This window comes from Eptatretus burgeri, chromosome 2, assembly GCF_056783735.1.
Source record: "Eptatretus burgeri isolate ZD-2024b chromosome 2, Ebu_testis_v1, whole genome shotgun sequence".
In the NCBI taxonomy this organism is placed as follows: Eukaryota; Metazoa; Chordata; class Myxini; order Myxiniformes; family Myxinidae; genus Eptatretus; species Eptatretus burgeri.
The window spans coordinates 63,571,378-63,593,597 of NC_140962.1; the positions used below are offsets into that span (position 1 = coordinate 63,571,378).

Below are 22,220 nucleotides of genomic sequence, written 5' to 3' on the forward strand. Positions count from 1 at the left end.
ACACACACACACACACACACACACACACACACACACACACACACAATCGTCATGTGACAGGTGGAAAATATATTTGTTCTGAAATTGAGAAAGCACGTTCAGACGGCGAACGGCTCAGAAATTGGGTGCTATCAAATGTATCTTGCCTTGAAACTCACAAAGAGAAACCATTTAACCTTTGGAAACCACATCAAGTCATATAAAATAACCAATTGCTTTAGAAACAGTCACGAGGACAAAGGAAAACGTGACCACTAGTACACTGCTGAGGTTAAAAGTTAAAACCTCCAATCTATGGGATTAAACTTTGCCACCACGGCACTCATCATCAAGCAGGTAGGCATACACACACAACCGTGGAGATGCCTTAAATTCAGATCCAAATCTATCCATATATGTACCTCCACCTTGTAGCAACTGTCTGACTTTTCATCCTGATTGGGACACAAACTGTACCGCCGTCGACTGCAGGGCGATTAGCAAGCGGATTAAGCACTCAAGCAAGCATTCTAATTGAGTAGTTGATAAGGACGACTGGATTGGTAAGTGATAGCTATGTTCGAATGTCCAAACTTTGTCTGAATTCGACAAAAAACCCCAAAAAACTTCGAAAAAAAAATGTCCAAAATATGTCTGATAAATTATAATTCGATATAATTGAATAAGGCCACTTTTCAGGCAGGTGGAACTGTTGCTAAGTTCATTTCTGGAGCTTAAATTTTGTAATTTGGCTTTGTTTAAGAGATTCTTGAGGTCATGGCATGTGCAGAAATGAAATAAAGCCACAAACACTGTCTTTTCCGGGCTGAGGAGAGTGGGAAAAAGCCATGGTCCCCTCCATCGTGATTGCACCATTCCCTGGTGCTTTTTATTTGTTTATGGTTCGGAAAATAATCCCGTTGGTTTTAACAAGAACCAAGGTTCTCTTGTCTCTCCTCACAACCGCGCGGCGCGTGTATTCCGCCATAATTCGGAATGTCTCCAGAGGACTTAAAATTGTTCGGTACATCATGGGATTTTAACCTCCCGCCGCAACGAGCTCGATGTTAGTTGAGCCATTGACACTACAATATGTGAAGAATACAACTCCCTCCCCCCCTCCTGCCCCCCAACTCCCATCGCCCCTTTTTACTCGGAATATTTCAACTTCTCTCCTTGACAATGCAGGCAATCCTGATATAATGAATGACTACATGTAGTATAATCGTGATTTGCATTACGTTTTCACTTGGGGAATTTCGGTTGATATGATCTTTCATTTCAAAAATCTGAAATTTGTCATACATCATGTAATATTTGCTGCATTAATTGTTCCTCGAATCACTTTATGACACATAGTGTGATGATAAAATTGATTAAAAAAAAAAGCCCAGGGCTGTATGCTGCATTACCATAAATATTGGGACAGCACACCCAAACTTGGAATGAACCCTACCAATCTGCATGTGCATAGTCTTCCCACATTGCAAAACAACAGATGCTTTTTTTGAAAGGTGTGCAGTATATTTTGAAACTAGGTTGTAATGAACATCTCATGAAGCAAAGAGTTGACTGACCTTCATTGTAAAGTGTTTTTCAAGTGCCAGAAGTGTGTAAAATTACCGTCACGTCTCAAAATTACAAAAAATAAATTGTATACAAAGTCTTAGCTCATGGAAGAGTGATTTGACGCAACATTTCAGACTTGAATACCATTGCAAGTTTCATTACAATCAACCCTAGCATCAAATAAAATTTTCAGTTTGCATTTAGTTAATCAATTATGCAAAAAAATTATACACAGAAGGAGACCATTTGGTCATTCATGTCTGTGCCAAATATCAACACACTAGCACTTCCACTTGTCTTCAGGTAGGACTAAATGCAAGATAAGTTGGCCATAAACTCTTTCCAAAAAAATACCATCGGATCTTTTAAATCCAGAACCTAAATGCAGACAGGACAGCTGGCTTTATGATCCTATCGAAAAAATGTCATGCCACAAGAGGCAGCGCCCCCCCCCCCTCCCTACTATCACTGCATCTATCATTCATCAATTCCACTTGCTGTAGGTAAACAATTTATCCAAGTATTCCGCACTGTAGCGCCAAAAGCATTGGGACTGTAAGAAAATGTGCAAAATTATCGATTCGCAAAATCTTGCTCAATTTTAAATAGGTTGTTGGTTCGTGCTGTTGAAAAGAAGTACAGATCGGACCCTGTCACAAACATTGTACTGAATTTCGGCCAATAGAAAGTGCAGTACTGTATCATCTTACCGGTGAATGTTTTGGCCTGATTTGCCTATAATTTTTCCTACCTGACCAGTGTTTAACATCTGCACAGCCTGTCTTATTCCTCATATATCCTTTGTGAAGGCCCAATGATGCATTCCTACCTTTTGCATTTATGTTTTTTTTCTTCTCAATTTAACTTTTGTCGCATACTTGAGCTGTTAAAATTTCTTTCATTGTGCAGGCATCTTACAAGTTGGTTGCTCTGTGCTTTTACAGAAGATCCATCCGAGGATTCAAGGAAGGACTGTTACTATAACCTGCAAGATGAGAACAGGTGTAACAATGTGATTGCACGAAATGTCACCTTGCTGGAGTGCTGCTGCACCGTAGGTGCTGGATGGGGAAGCGATTGTACCATCGCTATTTGTACTTCTCTTGAGGCTGGTATGGTTGTTTAAGGGCTGGTAGTTTGCATATTACCATTATTTTATTTCATCTTTTGCACATGTTTTTTTTTAAGTGAGGGTCTTAGTGGATAAAAATCGGGTTTACTACAATCAACAAAGTAATAAGATCCTGCCCTCACTAAAGAATTGTTGTGTAAGAATTATCATGTGTAACAATACAAGGTTATCAAAAATGAATCAGCAATATGTAAAGTTGAATAAAATGAAGGGATGAAATGGTGAAAGATAAATAATGGGAGGGGGGGACGTGGACGTGAAAAGGAGATTTCAAAAAAGTAAGAAGGATTAGATTATAAACATTTAAAAAAATACATACATACACACATACTAGCATTGAGTTACTTCGAGTGCGTACAATATGTCAATACTGAGTCCATTTTTTTAAAATATATGAACAAAGGTAGAGCAATGTTCTTCAAACGATTTGTTTTACAAAACTCCAGGATTTTGGCAGTCCATCTTCAGTTCCTTGTGGAGTTATTAGTCGGGGGGAGGGGTGGCGGGGTGTAGAATTTGATTGGTAGTTTATTAAGTTTTTTTTCCATGAACCCACTACATCATGATTTTTTTTTTGCATTTTTCCAGCCTATGGTGTAAAAGTACTGAGACAGAACTTGTTGGTATATTATATATTTGGATCCCAATACGATGCAAAGAGCACGTGTTTGAACTCTTTAAATGCGGAAATTTTGGTGTTTTGGGAGTGCTCTGCTCCAGACCAGAGCTACATATTCTTTAAGAGACCGAACATAACTTTAAAAATCGTGAGCAAGTCTTGGGGTGGTATACCATGATGTTTCAACAGACGTAACATCTGCAGTTTACATTATGTTTTTCAATATTTTCCACATGAGCTTCTCATCTTCAATCTTTTGGCATGGAAGCACCTAGAACTTTCACCATACATACATTATCGAGATTACTGTTTCCGATCCACAAAATTGGCTCATATTGAGGATCTCATGTAAAACTAGAAAGGCACTCGGTAGAGTGCATACCACCTCCACGTAATGCCTGATCCACGAGAACCTATTGGGCCCAATACATTTTGGAAAAATATCATGCTATTCAGTACTATATCATTTCCAAATCTGAATCCGTCTGCAACTTTTTTGACATATCGTGCTATATATTGGTTTCGCCCTATCTCTCTCAATGGTGAAGAATCACTTAAAAATTATCAGATCTGGATCTTCACCAAAATTAAATCAAGCATTCCGTGTCACACACCTAACTTGTCCTCCAAGTTTAATCCAAATCCGTCCACAACTTTTTGAGATATCGTGCTATATATCATTTTTGGCCCTATCTCTCAATTGTGAAGAATCACTTTAAAAAGTCTAGCAGTCGGATCCGGATCCGGATCTTTACCAAAATATAATGAGTTCGTCCTTGTCACACACCAAACCTGTCCACAACGTTTTGAGATATCATGTACATAAAGAAACAGACAAACAGACAGAAAGGGGTGAAAGTATAACCTCCTTCACCGTTGGTGGTGGAGGTAAGAAATATCCATTTTGACACATTTTTCAGGGTTTAATCTCATGTTATTTCTTTCAGACCATTTCAATAGGTTATTTACTGTTAATTGCATACACTGTATTTGAAGAGGCTGGTGTAATTGATGACATTGAACCAGTGTTAAGTCATCGACATAATTATATGAATACAGTTTATCAGATGGCAGTGCGTTAATGATCATCGCTAAAAAAAAATGATGGGTCCCAAGCAAGTTCCTTGAGGGACTATTGTATTGAGTGATGCCAATTCAGAGCGAGTCACATGATAGCAGATGTACTGCTTGCAGGAAAACAATAAATCACAGATCCAGGGAGTAATATCGGGACCAGGACATAAACTGAGATCAAACAGCTTTGCAATCACAATTATGTGATCAATTCAATCAAAAGCTTTTGTAAAATCCATTAAAATGATTGACGAAAATGATTTGGCCATTTCCATATTGACACATTTCGGGTATAACATGTTGAGGAAGCAGTGTGAAGTGGAAATCACTTTGCAGTTCCAAAACTGATGCACCTCTAGTTTTGGAGTCATGTCATGTATACATCCATTTTGCAATGAATGATTCAGCAACCTAAGCTAAATTATCTGAAAGCAATATTGGTCTTAACTTTTCCAAAAAGAGAGGATTAGTTTTAGTTATCGGGACAACTATGACAGGTTTCCATGCATCTGGGACTTTTTCTTGTTGAAAAGAGGAGTTCTTTATACGAGTTGGATGTGATGCTAGCTCAACAGATAATTTACAGATAATATAATGTGTGCAGACAACCCATCAGGTCCACAAGAAGTTTTATGCCGAATCTTTGCCAACGTTTTTGTACTTCCAATGAGTTTGCAGTTGGACATGGCTTCAAAATTGGAAGATACAGTGCCTATAGAAAGTCTACACCCCCTTACCAAATTTTCATTTTTTATTGCCTTATAACCTGGAATTAAATTGCATTAAACCAGACTTTTTTCACCTTTATTTACAGATTGGAACTCACAACTTCCAAATGAAAAACAAATTCCACAAATTTCAGAAAATGAATTAAAAATACAAAACTAGAATATCTTTATTGGATAAGTGTCCACCCCCCCCCCCCTTATAATATCAATTGTAAATTAGCTCAGGTGCAACCAATCACCTTCAAAATCACGCACCAAGTTTATTGGCCTCCACCTGTGTTAAATTGTAGTGATTCTGATTATTTCAGAATAAAATCAGCTGTTCCTATAGTTTTTCTCTGCTGCGTAGTGCATGTCACAGCAAAGACTCAACCATAGATACAAGTGAGCTTTCAAAAGACCTCTGGGATAAAGTTGTGGAAAGGCACAGATCAGGTGATGGGTACAAAAATATTTCAAAGGACTTAAATATCGCTGGGAGCACAGGCAAGACAATCACTAAGAAGTGGGAGGCATGTAGTACCACCAAGACCCTGCCTAGATCAGGCTGTCCCTCCAAACTGAATGATCAAGCAAGGAGGAGACTGATCAGAGAGGCCACCAAGAGACCATTGGCAACTTTGAAAGAACAACCGGCCTTTATGGCAAAGGCTGGCCAATCTGCGCATATCACAACAATATACCAAGCACTCTACTAGTGTGATCTGTATGGTGGGGTGGCAAGAAGAAAGCCATTACTCAAAAAAGCCCATCTTGAGTCCCATTTGAGAGATGCAAAAAAACACTTCCGAGATTCTGATGTCATGTGGCAAAAATGTTGTGGTCTGACAAAACCAAAATGGAACTTTTCGACCTAAATGTATAATGTTATGTTTGGCATAAATTCAACACAGCACATCACTCAAAGAACACCATCCCTACTGTGGAGTATTGGGGGGGGGGGCAGCATCATGTTATGGGGATGTTTCTCATCAGCTGGGATCGGGGCACTTGTCAGGATTGAAGGGAAAATGGATGGAGCAAAATACAGAAAAATCCTAGAGGAAAACCTGCTGCCCTCTACAAGAAAGTTGAAATTGGGAAGGAAGTTCACCTTTCAGCATGACAACGACCCAAAGCACACAGACAAAGCTGCACTGGAATGGCTAAGGAACAAAAAGATAAATGTCATGGAGTGGTCCAATCAGAGCCCTGACCAAAATCTAATCGAAAATCTAGGGTATGACTTGAAGATTGCTGTCCATCAACGTTCCCCACGCAACTTCACTGAGTTTGAACAGTTTTATGCAAATGAATGTGCAAATATATCCCAATCAGGGTAAACAAAGTTGGTAGAGACCTATCCCAACAGACACAACTGTAATTGCTGTCAAAGGTGCTTCCAAAAAGTATTAACTCAGGAGGGTGGACACTTTTCCAACCAAGATATTCTAGTTTTGTATTTGTTTTTCACTTGTAAGTTGTGGGATACGATGTGTAAATAATGGTCAAAAAAGTCTCATTTAATGCAATTTAATTCCAGGCTCAAAGGCAACAAAAGCTTAAAATGTTGGAAGGGGGTGCAGACTTTCTATAGGCATTGTATGATGGCATTGCAGCCAGAGCAATAGGGTCTAAATCAGGAAAAAAATACAGATGAAGGAATCATTCATGACATTTACGATCGTCAAATCATCCTGGATGTCTCCTGCAGGCACAGTTATTGACACATGATCCCGTTGCTCTCCAGTTAAAATAGGATTTTGCAGTATCGTGCTGAAGGGTTGGTATGTTTCAGATGCTGGACACATGTGAGAAAATACTCTGTTTTAGCTTTCACTCTCCATGCAAGATGATCAAATAAATCGGTGCTTGAATAAATTAGACCACCATATACATTGGAAGCACTGATTCTAAAATAGAAACTGTCATACTTTAGACACATCATGCAATCAGAAAACAAAAGTCTGGATAAGTCAACCATGCTGGTTATGGTTGAAGGAATAGGCAGACATTGTTTACGCTGGATGGATGGGGTAAAGGCTTCAACCAAGATGTCTCTGCTGGAGTTTTGGAAGCAGTGCATGATCGGGATGTTTGGATAAAATCTGATCGTTAATGTCACCAGAAGTCAGCCACGACTAGACTGAAGTGGATAACTTGATACTTGATGTGACTTTGCTTTTTCTTTTCCATTTCCGAATATTTTCACGGTGAAATTATATTTACCATTTGTGAATGAATTAATTATTTATGGGGGTCATCCATGGTTTGTCAAATGAATGCAATTTCACTTTGTGAATTGGAAAATATGTTTCGATAGCCGAATTGAGAGTTTGGTTGAAACATTCACATGTGAATTATGACATTGCCATTGCCCGTTACTTCTATACAATCGTGATTTCAAATGCACTTGCCAAAAGCTCGGATGGCACTGTGTGGCATTGGCCGATTATATCGTCATCGGATTGCTTGAGTGTTTCTAGTTTGCGGCTGTATTGGGAACCAAAGTATAATGTTATGATCAGATAGCAGCAGCTTAGGATGGAAGTAATTTGCACATTTCCATATAAATCACTGATGTTAGTTAGGATCTCAACCATCACTTTATTTCCTCAAGTCAGTTTGTCAACCGCTTGATGCTGCTGCTTATCAGACAGGTGGGTCGCTATGTTAAGCTGATTAAAATCTCCAAGTATAATAAAACTAGCATCACAATGCTTTGTTGATAATATACCAAGAGTAGACAGGTTATGCTCTGTCAATTGCACTTCATTTGCATCGTTCGATTGTTGGTAGTAGACGATTGCACAATAGATACACAAAATCGATATTGGCAGGCATGTAAGATGAAGTTTGATCCACGTTACTTCCAATGTTGGGCAAACCCGTACTTCATTGTGTACAAAAGGATTAAAATGATGTTTCATGTAAACTCCACACCTCCTCTGATTTAATGAACTCTAGACTTGCTAAACATTGCATAGCCAGGTATCGCAATGAGTTCCAGGTCCATGTTATATTTTAACCATCTCTCAGTGATGGTGCAAACATCAATGTTTGGTCAAGGATAACAGTTGAAAACTCATCAAACTTGTTGCAAGTGGAGCGTGCATTGCACAAAATAAATGATGGGGAAATCGTTGTAGTGGATGATTTTGATGAAGCGATGGAGACTTCTACTAAGTTACTAAAGGTAACTGCCCACTCTTTGGCTATGCTTCTCCAGGAGAGTGAAGTTATTGGTATGTTATGTACACAAGGCCTTTGTTTGGCCTTCCATGACCCAGCTTGAACTCCCCTACAAAATGAATACTTGCATTGCAAATCAAAGTCTTTGATCATATTCCAAATAGATGGAGGAATAAGAAGAGATGAAACATCTGAACTGATGTTCAGCAATTGATTACAATCATAGTGACAAATCCTGCTGGAAAATGGAAAATTGATGTTGAATACCAGAATTCCATGAGATATAGCCCCAGATTCATTTTCATGTCATTGCCACATATCAGGCAAATTCTGAGACGAGTACAACACTTTTTGGTAATTTAGCAGATTATGTGGGGTATTTTTCTAAGAGTTTTACCCTTAGAACTCTCATACCCCTCTTCCTGTCCAGGCTGGAGTTCCTCAAGGCAGCGTTCTGGGCCCTGTTCTTTTCTGGTTTTCATCAGTGATCTCTCCGATTCTCTGGAAAATCCTCTTTATCTCTTTGCTGATGACTCCACCCTCTGCCGTACCATCTGTCATCCCTCAGATTGGCAAGCAGCAGCCTCTTTACTCTGCAGATCTGGATAAAATCACAAGCTGGTCCAGCATGTGGAACATGTCTTTCAATCTGGACAAATCTCACACTCTCACTATGTCTCTCCAAGACACCACCTCCCCTGGTGGAAACACCACCTCCCCCACCCCCATCTACTTTCTCAACAATCCTCTTGAAGCAGTCCTTTCATTCAAGCTTCTGGGTCTCACTATCTGCCATGATCTTTCCTGGGAAAGCCACATTTCCAAGCTGGCTTGCCAAGCCAGTCACCATCTTGGCATCCTCCGTCATGCAAAGTTCTTTGTTGACACACCTGAGCTCCTGTCCACATACAAAGCTTTCGTCCACAGCCTGACGGCGTAATGCTCTCCCATCCTGGCTGGTGCTCCTGCCTCTCAACTTTATCAGCTTCACGCTGTGGAAACCAAGGCATTTAGGATCATTGGTATCTCCCACAATTAGGCGGAGTCTTTGGGTCTCTCACTCTCTCATTGCAGGCAGGTCGGTGGTCTTTCTGTCTTCTACCATCTCCTCTCCTGCCTCATCCCCCCTCCCCCTCCCCCTACTCTGTCTGAGATATGTACCCCACACATTTCCGCACGGTGCTCAAGGTCCCCCATCAAACCCCTTCTGGTAAAACTACCAAAGTCAAGAATCACTGCTCACCTTCACTCTTTTATTCCTCTTTTCTCCCACCTTTGAAACAAATTCCCACACTCTCTTCAATCCAATCAATTGTTTTTGGCAAATTTGAACATTTTTGCATTGATAAGTTTTTTTTTCTCTGTAAAATGTATCGTTTTATGAAGTGAAAGCTAAAATACACACTACTTCAAGAAAATCACGTGTTTCCACTTCAGAATAGTGATTTAGAACAAAAACATTTCCTTCCCTCTCCCACCCCTCTTGTCTCTTGCTACCCTTGTTGTACGTTCTGTTTGCTAGCTCTAATATGAGGCTCGGCAATGTTTACACAAAAAAACCCAGAAAGTCTGTGATCAGAGATCCTCGCCATTACAGATCCTCTGCATGGCCACACTGGTCAACAGCACATTCCACGCAACTGCACACACAGTAGACGATCCTGAGAAACTAACACCTTGTCGAAAATCATTGAAGCACCAAGGCCGTTGTCCCTCTCTTCCATATAATGATGTACCAGTCTCTGCCAGCATAGGCATGTGGGGAATGAATGCTGCCATACAAGTAGAAGAAGGATGGTTGGCTATTACCCACAAGGTAAAACAAGAAGAAATGGAGAAAAGTGTTCCAACGGGTATCCGATAATGAGTCTCTGAGGCCTAGTACAGAACGATCATGGTTGCCCATTAGGTGCACATGAAGAAGGAGGAAGTGATGTCACAGCAGCAATTAGGTGAATTTTACTGGATAAAAATGTTGTTTACTGCCATCACCAAAGTAGTTTGACTCAGCCTGTCATCCTTCCAAGGTCTGTGAAATGAGCACCAGTATACTGGTAATAGGGGCACTGCATCAGCGGCATAGCTGCGCCCCTAACCAATGATGCAACCAGCAGCCAAGAAGGCAGCACACGATGGGAACCAAAGTAGTAAGATCCACTTACCCTCACGAAATAATTATTCTGCATGAGTTAGGAGTTGTATAGCTGAATATTTCAACAACCAAGTAAGTTGGATTTTAGGTCTGCTTCATGTCAAACTTCATTTAACAGCTTCAGTTAACAACAAACTTCAGTTAAAACATTTCTTGGATATTGAATTATGACACTGCATTCACCTGATCTAATCTGAGTGGTATTGCGTAAACCTTGCAAACAGAGCACCGACAGTCATCCTAGTTTGTGATGGAGTTGAGGAAATGGTGTCCACTTTGTGCTGTTATTTCTCTTGGGTTTCAGTTTCCTCAGACTCCAATCGCTCCCTCCATGATAATACAGTTGTGATCTGAGGAACGAATATTTCCACTTGAACAAAGTGCCATATTTGGACTTAAGTGGAAAATTGAAAGTATAGGTAGAAAGTGTTTTAAAGGTCAACTATAATGGTGGCCATTAAATGTCCATGAGAATAATCAACATACATATTAATAATTGTTAAAATGTGAGGGTTTTGATAACCTGCATGATTTGCAGATGGTTCAGTCCAAATCCTTTCATTTCTCAAAGGGAAATTGAAGATTACTTTTAGATTCGGTCAGGCTGTATCACCTTCAGCCTCCATTTCCTTTTACCCTTAGAATTTTGGCAGGAAAAAAAACACCAATCTGATGTGGACTCTCACAAAAGCCAACTTCCACAAACAAGCATTCCTTTTTCATGCAGACCTTTTTAGGGATTTCATGTTTTTCAAATTGGAAAACTTAATCGTATTTAAAATTCTTTGCCATAAATATCTCTGTGATTGTTAATGATGCTTTACAAAGTTGTACTCCCTACAATTTCAGTCTACAAAGTGAATAAACCAAAGAGCATGGCCTTGTCAGTTTATCTAACGTACTGTTATCCTGTGTACTGTCTAACTTTGAAAGAAAGTTATCAAAACCAAAAGCACCTGTCAATGCTACCACCCAAAGCGAAAGACTTTTACAGCCACCTTGTAGACAATATTGTCTTAAAATGCCAGGCGACTGCTCACATTATTCCTGAAGAGGGTTTTGTTCTTTTTGTGTATTCAAATGCCACAGCTGCACTAAATTACAGTGTACACCACAGCTGGAAGGAAGTTGGTCTTGCCATAAGACTTGGATGCTTTTCCTGGATCACTAGCTGGTTGCTTGTTTTAAAGGGACGAACTCAGGAGGAGAACTCGATGGTCAAACCGAAATGGCATTTAGATATGTGACATCATGTGTCCATTAATGCTTCCCAGTCAATGGCAGATGTTGTTCATCTTCCGCTTACTGTCCAATGGGTGAATCAATAGTGGTATAGCAAGAACATTTCTGAATGCATTGGATTTTGTGGATACCTTCTCAAGGTATAAAGATGGTTCGCATGATGTAAGGAAATTGTTTGCATGACATTTTAATACAAGAGCCTCTGATCCTTCTGTGTGCACTGCTAATATGATTATTACACACGAACAAGCTGTATGAATGTACACACAGTTTCAGCCTGTGCTTTGATTGTTTCTATTTTGTTGCAGAAGAACTTGGTCCATTGTGTCCCAACGGTCAAGGTTTTATACCCACTCTGCATGCCAGGCTGGATGATCTGCTTTATGAAGGTGATATTAAACCTATGCCTACTTCACCACAATAAACTCACTTTAATAGTTATTTGATAAAATACATGTAGAAACGTCAATTTTATTCCTGAAAGCAAAATTACTTGTACGCATCAAATCAATTATCATGTTTGCCTTTGGGCATCTATGCATTGTATGCATCTTTAGGAGAAGGGGGTAATTGAGATGAAGGGAAGGAAAACAGGAGAGGAGATATAATGGAGAGTCGGGTACCCGTAGATGAAGAAAATACGAAAAGAAATAATGGAAATGATGGAGGAGAGAGAAAGTGGAATACTGGAATATTGGAATGTTGACATATTGAAATTAAATAAAATGAAACGAGAGTGAGAATTGCTTTGCAATACATCATGTCCCCTGACCAATGTGATATCCAAAGTCCAAAAAGGGCACAGCTCTGAAAAATTGATGAAACACCCTGAAACTCGAACTTGTTCTGTAACTTATCATAATAAAGCCATGTCCCAAGTTTCAGTTGAATAATATGTTGAAAGGTATGAGAAGAAGGTCGGTAAAACCATAGGTGGGATGGACAGGAGAGCAAACCTAAAGCCCCCTCCAGTGAAACCAGTAGGGTATTAATAAAATGTAATACTGGATAGAATATTGGAGTAATCAGAGGGAAAGGGGATTGGGACAAAATCACACCATCATTTCCATAATATATGGATGAGGCTTTACTTATTAAGTTTTGAATCAGGTGAGAGGCTGAAGCAGCTATTGTTTTACTCCCACTCAGCTTATTCCACAAAATGCTTGGAAGTCATTTATAAATATAGAGCAGTTGATTGTGGTATTTCGATAAATTATATCAGCTTAAAGTGTACATCACCAGATGAACAGACAAGGTTTATTTTTCTGGAAAATCTGGAGTGCTGAGCAGTGGCTAGCCAAATTTAGGAGTTGCTCTTAAGGCTGAGAGAGAGAGAGAGAGAGAGAGAGAGAGAGAGAGAGAGAGAGAGAGAGAGAGAGAGAGAGAGAGAGAGAGAGAGGAGAGAGAGGAGAGAGAGGAGAGAGAGGAGAGAGAGGAGAGAGAGAGAGAGAGAGAGAGAGAGGAGAGAGAGGAGAGAGAGGAGAGAGAGGAGAGAGAGGAGAGAGAGGAGAGAGAGGAGAGAGAGGAGAGAGAGGAGAGAGAGGAGAGAGAGGAGAGAGAGAGAGAGAGGAGAGAGAGGAGAGAGAGGAGAGAGAGAGAGAGAGAGAGAGGAGAGAGAGGAGAGAGAGCAGAAGTGGGAGGAGGGGAGGCAGAAGGAGAAAGAGGGAGAGGAGGAGGAGGAGGGGAGAAGGGAGGGGGAGGGGCAGGGGACGTGGGGAGAAAGACACAGAGAGAACACTATTTATCAATAAAGTTCTTCTTCGGACAGATTACTGCAAAACATGAAAGTATGGAGATGGATAAGAGCAAGCAATTTGTTGCTTCGTTGTTTGATTAATTTTAAAGCAAGTTCATAAATACTAAAACCCCAGAAGTTGTGTTGAAACACCTGACAAAACCGACGTTTGACACGGAATGCATTTTACGTTTTAGATGCTGATGAATGCACCATGTTTCAAGGACGACTTTGTAAAAACGGCCATTGCAGGAACACACGACCTGGGTTTGAGTGCTTGTGTCAGCCTGGCTTCGATTATGATTCTGCAAGTCTGCAATGCACTGGTATGGCATCCACAGCCACTCATCACTAAGATCAGTTTAAGGCTTCGCCTTTCGAATGCTGCAAACAACACACATTGCATTTTCTTTTTCTAATAAATTCGAGAATTCCTAAACTTGATCATGATCAAATGTTTCACATTAATTACATCCTTGAATGAAAAAATGCACAATTTACAAACACCCATTCTTCTACATGGAGCAGGATTTTCATCCACTTCATCTTTAACCTCCGCCATCGAAGATCGGATGTTACAGTTTTCACCCCTTTCTGTTTGTTTGTTTGTTTGTGAACAGTATTATGGAAAAACTCCTCGATGGATTTCGATGAAACTTGGTGGGGGGGATTAGGTATGGTCCAAGGATCATGCCATTCGATTTTGGACTTGGTCAAAAATGCAATATGGCCTTGAAAAAATATTTGAATTTTTTGTTTTTGCATTTCTACATGTTTTAAGTGATTTCCAACCCCTTCCCCCCCACAAAAAAAAATAGTTAGAGAAAAGAAAAAAAATTTGCAACTTATTTTTCAACCAAATTTCGATTTTTTTTTTTTTTTTTTTTTTTTTTTTTTGCATTTCTACATGTTATAAGTGATTTCCAACAAAAAAAAACATGCCAAAATTATAACTTGGGAACTTCAGGTGGATATACCCACGTAAAATCAATTTCTGTCTCAAGGAATCTAGTTATGACGAATGAATTGAATATGTAAAAGTTAAAAGTAAAAGGGAAAGTTGCGAACTATAACTCTGTGAGCACTGTTGACGTCAAATTGAATGAATAGGATATCAGGTTCACTTGAGTGACCTAGCAGTATTGGCGGCTGAGGTTTTGCACTCCACCGAGTGCTCCCCCTCTAGTTCTCTCTGTCTCTGTCTCTGTCTCTGTCTCTGTCTCTCTCTCTCTCTCTCTCTCTCTCTCTCTCTCTCTCTCTCTCTCTCTCTCTCTCTCTCTCTCTCTCTCTCTCTCTCTCTCTCTCTCTCTCTCTCTCTCTCTCTCTCTCTCTCTCTCTCTCTCTCTCTCTCTCTCTCTCTCTCTCTCTCTCTCTCTCTCTCTCTCTCTCTCTCTCTCTCTCTCTCTCTCTCTCTCTCTCTCTCTCTCTCTCTCTCTCTCTCTCTCTCTCTCTCTCTCTCTCTCTCTCTCTCTCTCTCTCTCTCTCTCTCTCTCTCTCTCTCTCTCTCTCTCTCTCTCTCTCTCTCTCTCTCTCTCTCTCTCTCTCTCTCTCTCTCTCTCTCTGTCTCTGTCTCTCTCTCTCTCTCTCTCTCTCTCTCTCTCTCTCTCTCTCTCTCTCTCATAGACACGCACACACAAACACCATAAATCTCACACATCTGTCGCATCAATACAGCTAAAGCTCCTTGTAAGCAGAATGGTCATGTTGTAAACGGCACATAATATCTTTGTGACGTTTTAAAACTGCCTTGTACTTGGTTTTTCTGTATGTGTGGAACCGTTTTCTTTGTCACACATCACAATGAAATCACCTCTCTTCTGTCCGATATGATGGATTGTGGTTGGGCAATGATTTGACATTATACATTACCCAATGGGTGGCAAGTGCAGTGCAAACAAAAATTTGAAAAGCTATGCTTTCTTCTCTCCTCTCTTTTTCTCTTTTTTTTATGACGAGTACAGCATGCGATTTGCTTGGGCTTTGTGCTCAACTTCATTAAATTATGTTGACAAGAGTTACGTTGATGGCAGTCCCATCTCTGAGTTTCAGCATCTCAGTTCAAACCTAACTTAAGCTCTCTGACTGGTGTTTTGTACACGTGGCATTTCACAATTCACTATCTTCTGAATGGTACATGAAGCCACCTGTGCTATCTGCTTATAATTATTTGTGAATGTAAGAAAACAATCCGACAATATAATTTGTGCAAGTGTCAACCATGATCTCAGTCAACTGTAATAAGTATCTTTATTAAATCGAAGAGTAAATACTGCATAATAGGAACTGAACAAACAATTAATAAATTGGATGTCTTGCCATGTGCATTAGAGATTGTCTTAGAAGAAGCTCAGAGTAATCGTTTGTCCAGGGTAGTGGAACTAAATGGCCTACTCTTTTTAAAGCCACTGTGAGATATTTAACATCTACAAGGGAGTGTTCACAGACGAGACCGCCAGCTTTCCTTCACACTGAAAGGACACCATCGTCAATAATAATGCACCGTCGTGCTGGCAGAGCACCACGCTGACAGGTATTGATCAGATCCTAATTCACCAGGAACGTAACCCAAACTGGACAATTCAAACCTTGAATTTGCTTTCCTGTCAGTCCCTTGTGCCAATTGCATTGCAGAAATTGAATGATTTCCTGTGGATTGAGCATCAAGTTGACTACTTCATCCAGTAAGCATATTATCTTTGCGATCAAAACGAATTTGCATTTTATTCCTGGAAGGAACATCCGACCGAAGACAACCTCAGATCATTCCCAAAAACTGGCAACAAGTGTGTGTCTACTCTCAGGAGAGCCTGAAAGCAACATCGGGCCAAAATCAAAGTGAAACTTTCAAACTTGTATCTTTCCTCAAAGCCCTGGTGGTGCCTTGTTAAGTCTGTCTCTGGAGTATACTTCCCCTCCATCCATTCTCTTACTTCAAATGGCCCCACAGCCGACTTTGCTCGTGAAAAGGTTGAATGCCTCGATTCTGTTTGTTTACAAATATTGTGTCCCCAACCAGTCGCTCCCTTTATCTACCCTCTCCAGTCAAACCCAACAGCTCCTACATTGTGTCTTTCTCACCTGAGATGGTGGAGAGGTTTTTGTCAACTCTTCTTGACTGATACTGCCACTGGCCATGATGGCCTCAGCTCATGTGTCTTAAAAACCTGCTCTGCTGCTCTTGCACATCCTCTTTCTGCTCTCTTCACCCTATAATTTGCCATATGTCATCTCCCATCTGCTTTAATGTCACCCAATATCACTGTATTATATAAGCACTAGCGATACCCGTGCACATGCACGGGATAGCAGTACAACATAGCTAGTAGCAGACAACAGACCGTACACGGGGAATGACAAAAATACGCATTGTGCAAAATGCAAGTGGTACTATGGAACGCCAAGACTTCCCAAACATTGTCGGTATGTCCGCTAAGTGCCAAAGCAATTTCATAGGGATCGTGTGACGGCGAGCCGAGTTTTTAGTGTGCCAGCTTGGTATTATAATAGAGATGGTGCAAAAACAGATCCTCTTCACAACAAACCTATCCATTTACCTCCAATCATCAGCAAGGTCATGTAAGCCATCATCACAGTTGACATCAAATCATTCCCTTTTTTCCCCACAGCTTCAATTCAAACCATCAGTTTGGATTCAGACTGGGTAACTCTACCCTGGATATGCTCATGCTTCTGCTGTCCCCCAAAAAGAATGGAAGCCCTCATTCTCAGATATGAGATCAAGGCCATCTCTCTGGATATATCTCAAGCATTTGATACAGACTGGCATCCCTCCTTGCTCAACAAACTCTTTGCCTATGGCATCCAAGGCCATTGCCTCTCCTGACTTACTGACTTACTCCACTCTCGTAGTCAATGCGTGTCTCTCAACGGATCCTCTCATCATCTCCTCTCACTGTCAAGGCTGGAGTACCCCAAGGCAGTTTCTTGGGACCAGTCCTCCTCATCTTAATCACAGATCTTTCTGACTCTCTGGAAAATCCTCTTCATGTATTTGCTGATGACTGTACCCTCTTTCGTAGCATCCATCATTCCTCAGATCGGCAGTCAGCATCCTCTTCCGTCTCTGCAAGCTTTGATAGAATCACGAGGTTCCACTCGGTGTTCGATCGTTTTTTTTTTTTGTTTGTTTGTTTGTTTTTTCTCCCCATTACCTTCAATTTTGATCCTCCCCACTTTCCAAACATCCCCCATTCTCCCAACTAATCTCTTTCTTATCTCAAAAAAAAAGAAATACCCTACAACAACAACAACACGCTCACCTTCTCCCGATTCTGCTTCTTCTTCTTCCTCTTAACTTCCTCCTCGTCTTCTTCCTCGATTTTATTTTTTTTTACACTTCCATGACCTAATCTGTTGAACTCTCTCATATATTAATATTAACAACAACAAAAAATATATATATATATATTTATACCCAACAACAACAACACGCTCACCTTCTCCCGATTCTGCTTCTTCCTCTTAAATTCCTCCTCGTCTTCTTCCTCGATTTTTTTTTTTTTTTTTTTTTTTTTTTTTTTTTTTTTTTTTACACTTCCATGACCTAATCTGTTGAACTCTCTCATACATTATTTTTAACTACAAAAACGATCTTATAATGCTTCATCTTCCTCTCTCACACATGTGGTACTCTTTACTGTTTCACAATGCACTACGCTTCTGCTATTTTAAGAGACTGCTCTCATTTCGACCTTTCCTTCATTCCTTGCCTAAAAAATCCAACTATTACAGCGTTTCTTCTCTCCATGCTCTGAATTCGCCTTCATTGCATCCATCAAGAATTGTGTTAAATCGCATCTCTGACCTAAAACTTTTAAAAAGCTTTTGTCCGTAGCCTGATGGAGTACTGCTCTCCCCTCCGGGCTGGTGCTCCTGCCTCCCACCTTTCTCGGCTTCACGCTGTCGAAACCAGGGCATTTAAGATCATCGGCATCTCCCGCAATGAAGCTGAGTCTTTGGGCCTCTCACTCGATCACCGCAGGTTGGTCGGTGGTCTTTCTGTCTTCTACCGACTCCTCTCCAGCCTTGCCCCCCCCTGCTCTCTCTGCGATTTGTCCCCACCACATTTCCACAGGGCGCTCAAGGTCCGCCAACAACCCCCTTCTGGTAAAACTACCAAAATCACGAATCACTGCTCATCTTCACTCTTTCATTCCTCTTTTTTCCCACCTTTGGAATAAACTTCCTCACTCTAGTCTTTCCCATTCTTCCCTCCAGGCTTTCAAAACAGCTGTTCACCACCACCTCTTATCTTCCCCCATCCAAATCCTCAATCTTTTCTACCCCCGATAATCCACCCAAGCCCACTTCCTTCATTTCTCCTGCTTTCCTTCCTGAAAGTCCCTGAAATGTCCATCTTCTCTTCGCCATGTTCCCCGTCCCATCCCCATCCCTCTCCCTTCCACAGTTCACCTAATGTGTCTGTTCCCCACTGTTTTGTCCCTTCCACTCCCGCCCCTCTTGTCTCATGCCTCCTTGCTGTGAGTTGTGTGTTAGCTCTCATACGAGCCTCGACCAAGGTATACAAAAAAAAAATAAAAAAAACCACAGTTTACCATGGATGCTCGCTTTCCATCAAACATTCTTTTTTTCCAACTTCAGTGCCAACTCACCCTCCTCACCCCTCACTCTCAGTCTTAAAGCAACCATCCCACTCTTCTCCCTCCAAGCCTCCCTCTCACCTCTCTCAAAAATTCCCCCCTCACCTTTCTCCCACCTTTCATCCGCCTCACTCTTCCTTCTCAAAGTTGCCCCCCTCTTATCCACCAACCTGCCTCCCTCCACTGCCCTCTCACCTCCATCTCTTCGCTCCACCTCCTCAAATCCTCAACTGCCTTCTTCCTTGTCTCTTGTCCCCCCTCTCCCCCAGCACCACAGAGCCTTTTCTCCTCCTCATTCGGCCCCCTCCCTCGCTGTTCTGCAATACCCCACACTCCTTCAGCAACCCTCCTTACCTGCCCCCCTCGTCCCTTGTCCTACCCTCCCCCTCCCCCTCCACCTCCTGCACCCAAAGCCTTCTCCCCTTCCTCTTCATTAAAAGTGTGGACCTCAAATATCCGGGGCCTTCGCTCGAACCTTTCAGATCTTTCCATACAGGTTGCCACTGACAAACCAGACATTATCTGCCTAACAGAAACTTTCCTCTCCCAAGACGTGTCTGACTCCCAAGTATCTCTCCCTGGTTACTCCCTCTTACGGTATGACAGACCTGAGCCTCGTCCTGGTGGAGGTGTTGCTCTCTTCATCAAAGACTCTATTCCTCACTCTCCATGCACTGCTCTCACTCCCCCACACCCCGAGGAATACCTCTGGCTTAGGCTTCCCCTCCACTCCCAGCTCATGTTTATATGTGTACTGTACCGTCCACCGAACAGTGATGACTCCATCTACACCTCACTATCCGAAAACATGGACCATCTTCTATCTTCTCATCCAAACTCTCTCTTCCTCTTATGTGATGACTTCAATTGTCATCACGCCAGTTGGCTAGGTGTGGGTACCTCTCTCACCTGCCATGGCACCTCAGCAAAAGCTTTCTGCGACTCATTGGGACTGATTCAATCGGTCAACTTCCCGACCCGGATCTCAACCAATGGTACTCCATCTCTTCTGGATCTGATTTTGACAAATTTCCCTGACAATATCTGCTGCTCTTCCTTCGCTCCAATTGGTTCTTCTGACCACGTCCTTGTCAAAGTGGACATCTCTCTGGCTGTTATCAGAGAACCACCTCACCGCCGTCGAGTCTGGCATTTCACTCAAGCCGACTGGCAGGGTCTCCGAGCAGCCATCAAACTTACAGACTGGTCTCCTATCACTACTTTCTCAAACATCAACTCATCCTGGGAATTCTTTCAAAGAAACTTGCTCTCCCTCATGCACAGATTTATCCCCTCTCGTGTTCAGTTGTCTTACCCTTCCTCCCGCCCTTGGTTTACTGAAGCTTGTGGCGAGGCAGTTGTCCTGAAACAACTTGCCTTTGCCTCATGGAAAGCAAACCCAACTGAGGGCAATCTCAGTTCTTTCCACAAAGCTCGGAACAAGTGTGTATCTACCCTCAGGAGAGCCAGAAAACAACATCTTTCTCATCTCAAGTCTGAACTCTCAAACCTCTCTCCCTCCTCAAAATCCTGGTGGCGTTTAATCAAATCTGTTTCTGGTGTATGTTCCCCCTCCATCCCCTCCCTTACCTCAAATGGCCGCACTGCTGATTCCACACGTGATAAAGCTGAATGTCAAAACTCGGTGTTTGCAGCTAAATCTTGTGTCCTAAACCCATCACTATCTCTACCCACTTTACCCAGTCGCACCCAACTGTCCCTGGACTCTGTATCCTTTTCTCCTGACAAGGTGGAGAGCTTGCTTTCAAACCTCGAGTCAGATTCTGCAACCGGTCCAGACGGCATCAGCCCACGTGTCCTCAAAGCCTGCTCTTCTGCTCTTGCTCACCCTCTCTCTGTTCTATTCACCCTCTCATTTGCCCAAGGTCATCTGCCATCTGCTTGGAAATCTGCTAACATCACTGCCCTGCATAAAAAGGTGCAAAAACAGATCCCTATAACTACAGACCAATCAGCCTTCTCCCAATCATCAGCAAGGTGATGGAATCCATCATCGCCTCAGATATGAAATCCTTCCTCTTCTCCAATGGCTTGATTTCCAATCATCAATTTGGTTTCAGACCAGGTCACTCTACCCTGGATATGCTGCTTCTGCTCTCCTATCAATGGATGGAGGTCCTCAATGCCAGACAGGAAATCCGAGCCGTATCCCTGGACATATCACGTGCTTTTGACACAGTCTGGCACCCTGCACTACTCACCAAACTCTCTTCCCATGGTATTCAAGGCCATCTCCACTCATGGCTCACAGACTTCCTCTCCTGTCGCAGTCAACGTGTGGCCCTAAATGGAGTTCTTTCATCCCCTCTTCCTGTGCAGGCTGGAGTTCCTCAAGGTAGCGTTCTGGGCCCTGTTCTTTTTCTGGTTTTCATCAATGATCTCTCGCACTCTCTGGAAAACCTCTATTTCTCTTTGCCGACGACTCCACCCTCTGCCGTACCATCTGTCATCCCTCAGACCGGCAAGCAGCAGTTTCTTCACTCACTGCAGATCTGGATAAAATCACAAACTGGTCCAACACGTGGAACATGTCTTTCAATCCAGACAAATCTCACACTCTCACTATGTCTCTTCGAAAGGACCGTTTACAAAACCCCCCCATCCACTTTCTCAACAATCCTCTGGAAGAAGTCTTTTCTTTCAAGCTTCTAGGTCTCACTATCTGCCATGACCTTTCCTGGGAAAGTCACATTTCCAACCTCGCCTCAAAAGCCAGTCGCCGACTGGGAATCCTCCGTCGTGCTAAGTCCTTCCTTGGCCCTCTTGAGCTCCTGACCACTTACAAAGCTTTTGTCCGTAGCCTGATGGAGTACTGCTCTCCCCTCTGGGCTGGTGCTCCTGCCTCCCACCTTTCTCGGCTTCACACTGTCGAAACCAGGGCATTTAAGATCATCGGCATCTCCCGCAGTGAAGCTGAGTCTTTGGGCCTCTCACTCAATCACCGCAGGTTGGTCGGTGGTCTTTCTGTCTTCTACCGACTCCTCTCCAGCCTTGCCCCCCCTGCTCTCTCTGTGATTTGTCCCCACCACATTTCCACAGGGCGCTCAAGGTCCGCCAACAACCCCCTTCTGGTAAAACTACCAAAATCATGAATCACTGCTCATCTTCACTCTTTCATTCCTCTTTTTTCCCGCCTTTGGAATAAACTTCCTCACTCTATTCTTTCCCATTCTT

General features: G+C 42.1%; 1 protein-coding gene across 4 annotated transcripts in view; it reads left to right on the forward strand.

The window, feature by feature from the left end:
• Window positions 1-22,220, forward strand: part of LOC147032174 (latent-transforming growth factor beta-binding protein 1-like) — a 293,202-nt gene that overhangs the window by 214,825 nt on the left and 56,157 nt on the right. For all 4 annotated transcript variants that reach the window (XM_085869539.1, XM_085869540.1, XM_085869541.1 and 1 more), the window contains 3 exons: window positions 2,493-2,660; window positions 11,975-12,055; window positions 13,602-13,730. In XM_085869539.1, the coding sequence (XP_085725665.1) occupies window positions 2,493-2,660; window positions 11,975-12,055; window positions 13,602-13,730 (378 nt within the window). The remainder of the gene's footprint in view (window positions 1-2,492; window positions 2,661-11,974; window positions 12,056-13,601; window positions 13,731-22,220) is intronic.